Source organism: Oncorhynchus mykiss, chromosome 10 (genome assembly GCF_013265735.2).
Source record: "Oncorhynchus mykiss isolate Arlee chromosome 10, USDA_OmykA_1.1, whole genome shotgun sequence".
In the NCBI taxonomy this organism is placed as follows: Eukaryota; Metazoa; Chordata; class Actinopteri; order Salmoniformes; family Salmonidae; genus Oncorhynchus; species Oncorhynchus mykiss.
This window is the reverse complement of record NC_048574.1, coordinates 17679271-17693429: the sequence shown is the minus strand read 5'-3', so window position 1 is coordinate 17693429 and position 14159 is coordinate 17679271. Positions and strand designations below refer to the sequence as shown.

The window sequence follows — 14159 nt, the reverse complement described above, 5'->3', positions numbered from 1 at the left end:
GAGTTTATATTTAACTGATCTATGTAGCTAAGATACATTTAATTGATGTGACATATAACATGCGTGATTGATATAGGAGGTGTGGTATATGGCCAATATACCACGGCTAAGGGCTTTTCTTATGCACGACGCAACATGCAACATACCTGCTGGATACAGCCCTTAGCCGTGGTATATTGGCCATATAACACAAACCCCTGAGGTGCCTTATTGCTATTATAAACTATTACTAGCATAATTAGAACAGTAAACAAGTCATTCTGCATCATACCCGTAGTATATCTTCTGATATACCACGGCTTTCAGCTAATCAGCATCCAGAACCCAACCTATCCAGTTTATAATGATGAATTAATACCTACATCTTGAGTAAAGGAAGAATCCTGTTGATAAATCCCATTGGCTGAATTTGCACCACCATGCACCTGAAAGAGAATCATTAAAGAAAACAGCTTGTCAAGCTACTGGTGCATTTTACATTACTCAAACTCGTATATCCTGACTTTTGTATCATACGACCTACTTTATATTAAAAAAGTTAATTTCACGAGCCAATGCTAACTAGCGTCAGCACGATGAGTATTTCAAATCAACTTAAAAAAAACGGAATCAAACTTTATTTGCCACATACGCCGAATACAACAAGTGTAGACTTTACTGTGAAATGTTTACTTACAAGCCATTAACCAACAGTGCAGTTCAAGAAGAAGAAAATATTTACCAAGTAGGCTAAAATAAAAAGTAACAGCATCTGCTAGCGATTTCCAGTCCATGCGCTAGTGCTAGTTAGCAACTTCCTTATCAAAGTCCCGAAGTATCTGTTAAAATATCACTAAAACCATGTATTTACGGATTTTACGTTTTAGTTACAAAAGGCAGGTACAGTGTAATTACAGTGTTGTTAGTTAGTACTTTATTACATGGTACATAGACTGATGATACCTGTTTGACGTAATGTTTTTCATTTGCTAATCAAACTCACTTGCGGGGCCTGCACACACATTGCAGCAATTGCCAAAAACAGAATGCAACCTAACTGCTGGTAAGACTTCTTGACTTCATTCATTTTTGCCAACACATGGCTAACCTTTGTTTAACCAGCTAAACAGCTGGTATTAGCGAAAATGTGTTTGGAGTTACCATTCTATGTTATAGTTTACACTTCCTCGTCCAATTTTCAAAAAAACTATCTACCCAAAAATTTTGATTACTTCTCCTTTCCATTCAATTGATGATAAGACAAGACATGTAAAACATCTATTTTTTGGTAATATATGATGGTGTCCATGGGTTGCCAATTTGCCTGGGCAGGGATCACTGTGCAAGAAAAGGTTGAAGACCCCTGAAGTCGACTCTTTCTAAATGGCCACTATCAACAAAATCAGTCCTGGAAAAGACAAAACAAATACTAGCTAGAGTTGATCCTGGGCTTGTTTACCTGGGTCTTGTCTGGGTGCGTGCGCATGGCTTGCACCAGCTGGTCCACTTCCTGGTTGTGCTCCAGAGCTCCCCTCAGGGCCTCCTCGGTGCTCAGGAGCCGCTGGCGCAGACGGCTCACCTCCGTGTCCAGAGCTGACGGGTCCAGCATAGAGTAGCGCCGGTGGTCTGGGGACGAGCCCCTTTCCCTGCCCTGAGAACACACACATATCACGTGTAGGAATCAACTGGGTGTTCATTAGGCACCAAAATAAAGAAAATGGATTGAAACAGGAAGGGTCTACCTTGTATTTTATAGTGTGCCCTAATGAACAACTGTTTAGTTATTAAAGCCCTTCCTGGAAAAATGTGGAGGGTTACATCTATCATTGCTAGATCTGCCTTTAGTACAAATACAGGGAGCACATTGTTTTTTTAAAATCATATAGAATACAGACCAGAATGAAACAATAGCCATGTACTGTATCCACTTTGAATATGAAACATGAAATTATTATAATCTTAATCAAGTAGACTTTTCTACTGCTAGACCAGCTTTCATCTGTGTGTGAACAGAAAACACAAAACTTTATTAGTGCACACCAGAGCAAAACGTTTTGCAGCGAAAACAAACGTTCCTCACGGTTTCGGTCTGTTTACTTTCATTTGGTTGCAAGTGAATAACCCTGGGTTGATGGACACATGATGTGCTTCAAGATGGGCGGAGCCAACAATGTGATTGACATCTCCCAGAACCCCATCCCTCTCACCAGCAGGAGCAGTTTGTCTCTCAGGGTCTTGATGTCATCCTGGAGTTTTTGCTCCTTCACTCTCCATTCCGCCTTGTGCACCTCTCGGCTCAGGTCTCGGTCCAGGCCAAGCGAGTGGCGAGGGGAGTCCAGCAGTAACACCCTCAGCTCGTTCAGACTCCTGAAACAAGAGGACGATACAGTAAAGAAAACCATTAAGATTTACGCTTGCCTTCCTGATTCAGGTTAGCCTGGTCCCAGACCTGATTGTGCTCTTGCCAACTCCAATGCTGTCATTGGCATGACAATTCCATAAGGAGTTGGCAAGAGAGCAGAAAGAGACTGGCACCCAGGCTAGATTAAGAGTTGTTTCATCATCAATGACCCAAACCTATCGACGATACAGGGAACATGCTTTATTGAGCTGTGCTAATAAAAGCGTATATATATATATATATATATATATATATATATATATATATATATATATATATAGTACCAGTCAAACGTTTGGACAAACCTACTCATTCAAGGGTTTTTCTTTATTTGGACTATTTTCTACATTGTAGAATAATAGTGAAGATATATAAACTATGAAATAACATATGGAATCATGTAGTAACCAAAAAAGTGTTAAACAAATGAAAGTATATTTTAGATTCTTCGAATTAGCCACAATTTGCCTTGATGACAGCTTTGCACACTCTTGACATTCTCTCAACCAGCTTCACCCGGAATAGTTTTCCAACAGTCAAGGAAAACAGTCAAGGAAGACCCAGAGTTACCTCTGCTGCAGAGGATAAGTTCATTAGAGTTACCAGCCTCAGGTTACACCCCAAATAAATGCTTCACAGAGTACAAGTAACAGACACATATCAACTGTTCGGAGGAGACTGCGTGAAACAGGCCTTTATGGTAGAATTGCTGTAAAGAAACCACTACTAAAGGACACCAATAAGAAGAAGAGACTTGCTTGGGCCAAGAAACACAAGCAATGGACATTAGATCGGTGGAAATCTGTCCTTTGGTCTGGTGAGTCCAAATTTGAGATTGTTGGTTCCAACCGCCATGTCTTTGTAAGATACAGAGTAGGTGAATGGATGATCTCCTCCGCATGTGTGGTTCCCGCCATGAAGCATGGAAGAGGAGGTGTGATGTTGTTTTGCTGGTGACACTGTCAGTTATTTATTTAGAATTCAAAAGGCACACTTAACCAGCATGGCTACCACAGCATTCTGCAGCGATACGCCATCCCATCTGGTTTGCGCATTGGGGGACTACAATTTGTTTTTCAACAGGACAATAACCCAAAACACACCTCCAGGCTGTGTAAGGGAAATTTTACCAAGAAGGAGAGTGATGGAGTGCTGCATCAGATGACCTGGCCTCCACAATCACCTGACCTCAACCCAATTGAGATGGTTTTGGATGAGTTGGACCGCAGAGTGAACGAAAAGCATCCAACAAGTGCTCAGCATATGTGGGAACTCATTGAAGACGGTTGGAAAAGCATTCCTCATGAAGCTGGTTGAGAAAATGCCAAGAGTGTGTAAAGCTGTCAAGGAAAAGGGTGGCTACTTTGAATAATCTAATTTGTTTCACACTTTTTTGGTTACTACATGATTCCATATGTGTTATTTCATAGTTTGGATGTCTTCACTACTATTCTACAATGTAGAAAATAGAAACAATTATGAAAAACCCTTGAATTAATAGGTGCATCCAAACTTTTGACCTGTACTGCATATACAAACAAAAGTATGTGGACACCCCTTAAAATTAGTGGATTTGGCTATTTCAGCTACACATTTTGCTGACAGGTGTATAAAATCGAGCACACAGCCATGCAATCTCCATAGACAAATATTGTAGAATGGTCTCACTGAAGGGCTCAATGACTATCAACGTTGCACAGTTATAGAATGCCACCTTTCCAACATGTCAGTTTGCTAAAATTTCTGCCCTGCTAGAGCTGCCCCAGTCTACAATAATTGCTGTTATTGTGAAGTGGAAACGTCTAGGAGCAACAACGGCTCAGCCGCAAAGTGGTAGGCCACACAAGTTCATAGAACGGGACTGCCGAGTGCTGAAGTGTGTAGCACATAAAAATAGTCGGTCCTCGGTTCCAAACTACCCCTGGAAGCAATGTCAGCACAAGAACTGTTCGTCGGGAGCATCATGAAATGGGTTTCCATGGTAGAACAGCCGCACACAAGCCATTGCCAAGCGTCGCCTGGAGTGGTGTAAAGCTCGCCGCCATTGGGCTCTGGAGCAGTGGAATCACGCTTCACCATCCGGCAGTCTGATGGACAAATCTGGGTTTGGCGGATGCCAGGAGAACGCTACCTGTCCCAATGCATAGTGTCAACTGTAAAGTTGGGTGGAGGAGGAATAATGGTATGGGGCTGTTTTTCATGGTTCGGGCTAGGCCCCTTAGTCCATTGAAGAGAAATCTTAACACTACAGCAAATAGATTTTTTTATCCATGAAAGGCAGGTGACACGGTCAAATACTGCAAACTTAGGTGACCGAAGAGTCACTGAGGTACCTCATGTTGCGTTATTGTCTTTTTAATTCATTTTAGCTTATATTTCCAGCCCTACATTTACTAATCTCACTAAACACCTTAGAGTAACATAGAATTCTCAGCCACGACAATGCATTGATTTGAAGGCTAAAAAGGCATTTTGGCCCTACTTTTAATCAGGCTAATTATCTCCATTACCTTAACAGCTTTTAACCTAAGTAGGTTGATCCTCATAAAAAAAGATGTCTAGTGTACATCTAGTGACTGCATATCACAAAGAAGAGTTGCGACCGTTTCGTCAGTCTTTGAAAATGCAAGATTCTAGAAGGAAATTCTGTATATCTAAAGAGTGGGGGCAGTTTCACATGCTTTATCAAATATCTCATCTCCTGCAGAGGAATGTAAGTTCTCTCTTGTAGCAGTGGGTGGGCTGCTGTGAAAATTCTGCGCTGTGGTAGAAAATCAAGTGTTCTCTCTCTTTCTCTCTCTCTCTGTCAAATTACCTCTCCTTCTTCAGTAACTCCTGGCTAATGACGACCAGCTGTCCAGATGCATCATGGGACTTCTTGGTCATGGACTCAAGGTCGGCCTCCAGGCGCATCTTCTCCTTGACCAGGGTGTCAGCCTTCTTCTCACCTGAGCAAACTTTGCCCTCCAAGGCTGGTGGACCAAGACAGGTTGGAGAAGGATTTAGAGTTCAATGTTTAGTTTGGACCAAACAGTGCTGCAGTGTTGGAGCTTCAAATATGTATATTCAAAAAAAGATATGTATTTTCAGTTGCCAGTCAGTGACATTTTTTATAAACGTTTCATAATTTAGGGATTTAATTTTTTTACATGCAATATGTTTGAGTGAACATTCAATCTCAGGCAACCAAATACTTACTGTACATGTAGTTGATAAAGAGTGAATGTGTCGTATTTGTCAAGACATTCATAGAGTGCAAAATATCATAAATAGAAGAGATTACATACGCACAGAGCAGGTTCTGGATATCAAAATCATGTTAAAGGGATGAACTTGTAGATAACATTTTCATGTCTCTGTGTCCAGTATGAAGGAAGTTGGAGGTAGTTTCGCGAGCCAATGCTAACTAGCGTTAGCACAATTACTGGAAGTCTGAGTATCTTGTGCATTGCCAAAATCCCACGGTATTCCTTTAACTAAAACTGCATTCAATGCTCCCATGGGAGTTTATTTGACAATGTTTGGACCACTCAAATCTTCATCAGTTGTAGCAGCATAATTTACCAGTTATCTGTGATTTGAGGGCATCAAACTGTGACGTGAGAGTGGAGACCTCTTTTTCTCTTTTGGTCAGGTTCTCCATAGTTTCTGAAAGAAACATGAAACTACCATTGGTCAAAAACCTTGGAATCTAACTATATGTCCTCAAAGTACAATCAAAAGCCTACAGAGGTCTGACATTTGAAATACTTTACTATAACACAGGTTTGTTTAAAGGGTCTTTAAAACCATTCTCATTTACATAGAAATATGTGTACAGTAACAACACAACTTAATTAACTAGGTTAACATTTACGATACCTTCAACAGTCTGTTTTAGCTTAATCTTCTCCTCTGAGATGTCATTCTTTTCTATAACCTGAGTGGGAGACAGAATGGAGAGTTAAAAAGCAAATCCATGACAACTCTGTGCTTCATTTGTTTATTGAGGGCAAAGATGTCAAAACACACAAGGAAGTAGAAATGCATGGATATCATGTGGAAGTGATATTATTTACTCGTGTAAAGAGTGTTTCTAGAAAGGGCTCTCTAATAATGACTGTGAAAAGTAGCTAGCATTAGATCACATGAATAGGGGCTTTAGTTCCACTCTAAACACAACCTTAGTTAATTTTATAGTTGGGTCAAAGGACTCTAATCTCATATGGACCACAGCATAGCATCTACAACTAATTTCTACCACAGCTATACCCTGGAGGACTCACGTTGGCATCTTGTGGCATGTGGTGGTCATCCTGCACCGCCTGCAGTCGGTTCTCAGTCACCCTCAGCTTTTCCTCCAGGCTGTGGAGCTCGGCCCGACTCTGGGCCTCAGCTTTCTGCAGGGCCTCATAATCCACCATCTTCTTCTCAGCCAGCTCAAGGCGCTCCCGGAGCTCATCCTGGGCCCCGTCCTTCTCTCCCTTCTGCCTCTCCACCTCGCCCACCCTCAGCTGGGCCTTCTGGAGCTCCTCCCGGGCATCTCTCAGCTCCAGGGTCAGCTGGTTGCTTCTGGCCTCCGTCTGGGCCTGGTTCTTCCCGTTCTGGCTGCTCTCGTCCAGCTGGTCCTTGGCGTCCTGCAAGCGGGAGCGCAGATCCTCACGCTCCTTGGCCAGCACAGCCGCCTCGATCTCGTGTCTGGCCTTGAGGTTCTCCAGCTCCAACTGGTGCTCCATGCGCAGACTTTCCAGGGTGGTCCTCAGCTCCTGAGGGTCCTGCTCTTGGCCCTCGGCCGAGCCGTTCTGGCTGGATAGCGAGGTCTTCAGGTCCTCCAGAGACCGCTGGTGGTCGTTGACCAGGGTGTCCAGCCTGACCTTGAGGAGAGGAGGGGATACGCGATTATTAGTACTAAAAAGACACACCCATGCGCACACACACAGAGTAAAAGAGAGAAAAGGAGAGTGAGAGAGGCCAAATTGTTGATGTGAGAAAGATGAAAGATTACATTTTAATATAAAAATAAAAGAGAACAGTGCCTCTCACCTTCCAGTTGTCCATCATCTCCATGTTCTCTGTAGTGGCCTGCTGGACTCTCTGCTTCAAATCGATGATCTCCTGACTCTGTTTGTCCACCATGGCTTTTAGTCTGTTTGTCTCCTCCTGGCCCGCCACCACTGCCACCTCGTACTTCTCCCTCAGCTGGCTGCTCTCCTTGTGGTGCTCCCGACCCGCTGTCAGGAGCTGCTCCCGGAGCAGGAAGGTCTCCGACTGGGCCACCGGCCCCTGGGTGGGGTACCCGTCCTCGGCCATGTTGGGGTGAGAGTCGGGGTCCCTGAGCTGGACCTGGAGCTCCTCGATCTCGGCCTGCCTCAGCGCCAGCTCCTCTTCCAGCTGCATTACGTGGCTCTTCTCCTCAACTGTGCTTTGCTGTGGAGGGAGAGAGAGAAAGAGCACTTCGTTGCCGTAACATGGTTTGTCATTAACGAAACCGACATGGGTGTCTATCCCGTAGCGTGGTGATGTCATTTCAGGATGACATCATTCAAGCATAAATCGTTTCGATAAAATGCTTGACTAGAGCATGCATGCCAAAGGAAAATAGGTATATTGAGAATCATATGAGTGTACAAGCTGGGCCTGTAGAATACAGATGAAATTCCTTGGTTGCAGGAAATCCTTTGTTTGCAGATGTAAGAAAAAAACAAGTAGAACTTTTAAATCAGCAAGTGCAATGCAACATATGAGATGAAGTTTGTAAGAAAAATGAAAGGGAAAGCAAGCCATTCTCTGCAGGTTTCTCACTCTACAAGCCAGGCAGAAGCACAAAGCCCATAGCAAACCCCAGACATAACACTACACATAGATAGGAAATCACTAGGAGCACACATAGTAATTGTGTGACATTTACAAACATCCAATTAAAATGACTGAACTCCATGTTTGACCGAGCAGATCTGATGGCACGCAGTGCATAGTATGTTAATGTGGCCATTGAGAGAAACGCAACTCTACAGTTGATCGGTTTCTAGGAAAAGGAGTTAACAGAAAGTTCCCTAATAGCATTCAGACAATAATTAAGTCCAAGAAAAATGCAAGATTGACTGTGCAAGATCCACGTCGTCAACAACAGACAATTGAGAATCAAACAGTTTAGATAGCTTAGCAGATGAGCAGAGCCGAACGAAACGACGAGTCCATTTTGTTTCACCTTGGTTCTTTTATCCAACCTCAAGGGTGCAGCATCAAGTCTGCGTCTTCCCTGTAGGTATAAGCAGTATATTTGTAGCTCTATTTAACATTCATGACACAACTGTGCTGTCTAAGTATCTAGCCTTGTGTCTCAACACAAAACGATTGTATAGTTATACACTCAGTGGCCAGTTTATTAGGTACACCCATTTACACTGAACAAAAATATAAATGCAACATGTAAAGTGTTGGTCCCATGTTTCATGAGCTGAAATAAAATAGCCCAGAAATGTTCCATAATCACAAAAAGCTTATTTCTCTCAAGTGTTGTGTACAAATTTGTATACATCCCTGTTATTGAGCATTTCTCCTTTGCCAAGTTAATCCATCCACAGGTGTGGCATATCAACAAAATGATTAAACAGCATGATCATTACACAGGTGCACCTTGTGCTTGGGACAATAAAAGGCCACTCTAAAATGTGCAATTTTGTCACCCAACACAATACCATAGATGTCTCAAGTTTTACAGGAGGATGTAATTGGCATTCTGACTGCAGGAATATCCACCAGAGCTGTTGCCAGAGAATTGAATGTTAATTTCTTTACCATAAGCCGCCTCTGTCAATTTAGAGAATTTGTCAGTAAATACATTTTGGCAGGCCTCATAACCGCAGACCATGTGTAACCACGCAAGCCCAGTACCTCCACATCTGGCTTCTTCACCTGCGGGATCCTGTGGGATCATCTGAGACTAATGCAGTATTACCCTGGGGCGGCAGGGTAGCCTAGTGGTTAGAGCGTTGGACTAGTAACCGGAAGGTTGTGAGTTCCAACCCCCGAGCTGACAAGGTACAAATCTGTCGTTCTGCCCCTGAACAGGCAGTTAACCCACTGTTCCCAGGCCGTAATTGAAAATAAGAATTTGTTCTTAACTGACTTGCCTGGTTAAATAAAGGTAAAAAAAAAAATAAAAAAAAAAAATGTCTGTAATAAATCCCTTTTGGGAAAAACTAATTCTGATTGCCTGGGCCTGGCTCCCCAGTTGGTGGGCATAGCTGCACCCCTGCCCAGTAATGTGAAATCCATAGATTAGGGCCTATCTGTATTTAAATGTACTGATTTCCTTAAATTAAATAGTTGAAGTTGTTGCATTTTGCATTTATATTTTTGTTCAGTATAGTACTGGGTCGGACCCCCCTTTGCCTACAGAACAGCCAGAATCCTTTGGGGCATGGAAACGTTGCTCAATTGGTATCTAGGGACCTTACGTGTGCCAGGAAAACATTCCCCACACCATTGCACCACTGCCACCAGTCTGTACTGTTGAAATCAGGCATGATGGGGCCATGGACTAATGCTGCTTACGCAAAATTCTGACTCTGCCATCAGCATGACGAACCGGGATTCGTCGGACCAGGCAATGTTTTTCCACTCCTCAATTGTCCAGTGTTGGTGATCACGTGCCCACTGGAGCCACTTCTTTTTATTTTAGGCTGATAGGAGTGGAACCCGGTGTGGTCATCTGCTGCAATAGCCCATTCGTGACAAGCATCTACAAGTTGTGCAATCCGAGATGCCAACACCACTGTTGTACTCTGACATTATTTGCCTGTTGTGGCCCACCTGTCAGCTTACATGATTCTCGCCCTACTCCTTCGACCTCTCATCAACAATCTGTTTTCACCCACAGGAGTGCCATTGACTGGATGTTTTTTTGTTTGTTGCACCATTCTGGGTAAACCCTAGACAGTGCTGTGCGTTTCTGAGATGTTGGAACCGGCATGCCTAGCATCGACAATCATACCACGCCCAAAGTCACTTAGGTTACTCCTCTTGCTCATTCTAACGTTCAACGAACAGTAACTGAATGCCTCGATGCTTGTCTGCTTGCTTTATATAGCAAGCCACGGCCATGTGACTCACTGTAGGAGCGAACCATTTTCATGAACAGGGTTGTTTACCTAATAAACTGGCCACCGTGTGTATATTACTAATTAACTGTATGAGATAACATTTTGGTCCTCAGCAGAACTCAATGGAAGTGTGACATTTGTGCTAATTCTTATGACCTCAACAGTGGAAACAAAGATGACTACAGCTGACAACTGCTCCAGCAGTGCACCCTGAGAAATCTAAAAAGATTTTGCGAGTGAGCAGCAAAAGGAACAAGGAAAAAGTGATCGCTGCAGGGCAGAGTGAGTGGTCTCCAACACTCTGACACTCTACAGCTGATGGGAAACCGAGTAGGAGTGGGGCTGAGAGCCAAGCGAGATTAGATAGAGGCTGTGTCTCAGGCACCCTATTTCATTATAGAGTGCACTGCTTTTGAACAGGGCTCATACGGCTCTGGTCAAAAGTAGTGCACAATAGGGAATAGGGTGCCATTAGAGACGCAACCAGAGAGAGAGGGAGTGGTTTTCCCATTACGATGACTCACACTCTGATAGCAGAAAAATTGGAACATGATTTGTGCAATAGAGACCATGAGGACAATTCAATTAGGGGGATTTACCAGAGTTGACTAATATAGATCTACTATTCCACAACTTATATACATGTAGCATCATGTTGTTTTCTCAATTCTTATACCAGAATGTACATTCATTCATTAATTAAATAATCGGTTCAGGTAACCTGTCAATGTCATGTTCTAGGCATCTGTACAGAGCATCCTTGATACATAAATCAGGGCAATGGCACCACATTCTGATTGTAGTCTATGCCGTTTGATGACGTAACTGACATAGTATTTTCTGTATGAGTGACTGAGTTTGGGGACCTTTGGAGACAGGTGCTGGACAGGAATGACAAGGACTTGTGTTCAAGTCCCACTGCAACCAAAACAAAAGATACAATCGAAAAGCGCAAAGTAAAATGGATACAGGCAGGAGCTCTAGGCTGGGCTAGCTTTTCCATTTACCCGCTTCACCTCTAATTCTTTCTGAAGCTTTTCTGCTCTCGACTTTTCGAGGAACAGATTCTGCTCAAGTTGCCGAATACGGGCATGCTCCAATTTCGTCTGAGTCTACAGAGAGGGAGAGAGAAAGGAGAGAGACAGGAGGTGGAAAAAAAGACATAGAAGGACAGAAACCTGTACAGGTTGAAGAGACGTGTGAAATACACATCACATGGGATTCTCTGTAACAGCAGTCAACAAATTGAAGGATGAGACATTTTACAGACAGAAACACTGAAAATGTGAAACGTCCCTCTGTCTGTCTTTGCTCACATACTGTTTGACTCGCTATATGTTTGGCACAGCCTTTTGGTCACTCTAACATAACTGTTGTTATTAGCCTACTAGACTTTAATTAACAGCTTTCACATTGCACTACAGGGAGAGCCAAATTTGATCACTTTTGCTAAAGTAATCTTATAAACACACATTCTCATCCCTTCAAAACATGTTTATCAAACTGTTTATCTAAGCTTTTTGCCAAACGGTAGACAAATACCTCAAGGTCTCCTTTGGTGATGGACTCCTCCTCCACTCTGAACTGAAGGTCTTCCACTTTCCTGTAATAACACGTCGGCCACTAGGTGTCAGGGAAGTGCCACAGAAGAGGATCACAACCCGACAAAGGCTTTCATTCAAAGCAATTTACAGTAGTGACTGCATACATTTTTGGCATTCATATTTGAGTCCTGTGGAAATTGAATCCAATGACCTTGGCTTTGCTAGCACCACTCTTACCAACTGTGCCACAGGAACACACCTGGGTCAAATATATATGGTCAGTGCTTGAAGTGGAACAAAATAGGGTGACACCATTTTGGGTGACAGCACTCATATTAGAGTGAATGTTCTTTAAAAGGTGCCGATACTCCAGCAGTAGAAAATTTGAGTCGGATTCAGTACTCTGTACAGGAAAGCATTGATTGGCCCACTTCAAAAACTGCATACAGTATGTAAATTCAATATCTTGAAGTACACTTGATTGAGCATGACCAGTGCAATGGAACCAATGGAATAGTCCCCAAAGTAAAAAATCCTCCCACCTTGAAAACTGGACATGCTAAATCAAGCTCACTTCAAGTATATGAAAGATTTTTTCAATACTGTTTTTTTTTTTGGGGGGGGGGGGGCACGTGTTACGCCACAGCTTATAACTATGAGTTAAATGTAACTATACTGAACAAAAATTTAAAGGCAACATGCAACAATTTCCTTTTCTGCTCGGGGATTTGAACTTGCAACCTTCCGGTTACTAGTCCAACGTTCTAACCACTAGGCTACCCTGTCGCCCCAGTTAAGGTTCATATGAAGAAATCAGTCAATTTAAATACATTTATTAGGCCCTAATCTATGGATTTCACATGACTGGGAATGCGGATATGCATCTGTTGGTCACAAATACCTTAAAAAAAATGGGCCTCACGATGGGCCTCAGGATCTCGTCACGGTATTTCTGTGCATTCAAATTGCCATCGATAAAATGCAATTGTGTTCATTGTCTGTAGCTTATGTCTGCCCATACCATAACCCCACCACCACCACAGGGCACCTCTGTTCACAATGTTGACATCAGCAAACTGCTCACCCACATGATGCCATGCATGTGGTTTGCAGTTGGGAGGCCAGTTGGACATACTGCCAAATTCGCCAAATTTTCTAAAAACGAAGTTGGAGGCGGCTTATGGTAGAGAAATTAACATTAAATTCTCTGGCAACAGCTCTGGTGGATATTCCTGCAGTCAGTTTGCCAATTGCACGCTCCTCAAAACTTGAGACATCTGTGGCATTGTGCTGTGTGACAAAACTGCACATTTTAGAATGGCCTTTTATTGTCCCCAGCACAAGGGGCACTGTGTAATGATCATGCTATTTAATCAGCTTCTTGATATGCCACACCTGTCAGGTGGATGGATTATCTTGGCAAAAGAGAAATGCTCACTAGCAGGGGTGTAAACAAATTTGTGCACAACATTTTAGAGAAATAAGCTTTTTGTGCGTATGGAACTTTTCTGGGATCTTTTATTTCAGCTCATAAAACATGGGAGCTAGACTTTACATGTTGCGTTTATATTTTTGTTCAGTGTATAAGAAATCTAAGATGCTATGCATTAGGTTTGCTAACTTGCTAGATAAGTGGCTAGATGTCAAGATCAAGCTTCTTGGTTACAGCAAAGACATTCAATCCCCTCCTGGAGCAAGATCCCTGTTGACTAAACAGTTTTGTGCACATTCGGTAATACCGTCTACTGCGGTATGGTACAGAAACGGTATGAACATCTGGATACCGCCCAACTCTAGCGGCTAGCTAATAAACGGTTATGTCTTTCAAAAACAAGGCATATGACAATGACAATGAGCTAGAAATGTTCTTCTTAGTACCCCAAATGGATTCTGTTTTAGGATGTAGGTGTGAAGAAGTTTTTAATCTACAGGTCACAGGAAGGTTTTTGCATTAGTTTCAATGGCCAAGATGTGAATAATAATAATAATAATATCCTGTTGTCATATTTTTATTTTATGACAACAGGATATATATATATATATATATATACCTATATTAAAATAGGATATTAAATTGCTCTGTGAAATGTAGTATTTATATATTTATGTGTCACATCTTGTTCACAAATGATTGCCCTAACAAGGCCAAAC

At 42.5% G+C, this 14159-nt stretch overlaps 1 protein-coding gene across 6 annotated transcripts in view; it reads right to left on the bottom strand.

The window, feature by feature from the left end:
* The window catches only part of clip2 (CAP-GLY domain containing linker protein 2), a 65396-nt gene that overhangs the window by 2084 nt on the left and 49153 nt on the right, over positions 1–14159 (bottom strand). Inside the window, exons 8-18 of one of the 6 annotated variants that reach the window (XM_036989823.1) lie at positions 12007–12067; positions 11472–11576; positions 8568–8618; positions 7403–7786; positions 6646–7233; positions 6242–6299; positions 5945–6028; positions 5196–5352; positions 2187–2346; positions 1439–1630; positions 363–425 (exon numbers count right to left, since the gene is read on the bottom strand). In XM_036989823.1, the coding sequence (XP_036845718.1) occupies positions 363–425; positions 1439–1630; positions 2187–2346; positions 5196–5352; positions 5945–6028; positions 6242–6299; positions 6646–7233; positions 7403–7786; positions 8568–8618; positions 11472–11576; positions 12007–12067 (1903 nt within the window). The remainder of the gene's footprint in view (positions 1–362; positions 426–1438; positions 1631–2186; positions 2347–5195; positions 5353–5944; positions 6029–6241; positions 6300–6645; positions 7234–7402; positions 7787–8567; positions 8619–11471; positions 11577–12006; positions 12068–14159) is intronic. The other 5 variants (XM_021617635.2, XM_021617636.2, XM_021617637.2 and 2 more) reach the window with 5 other exon arrangements.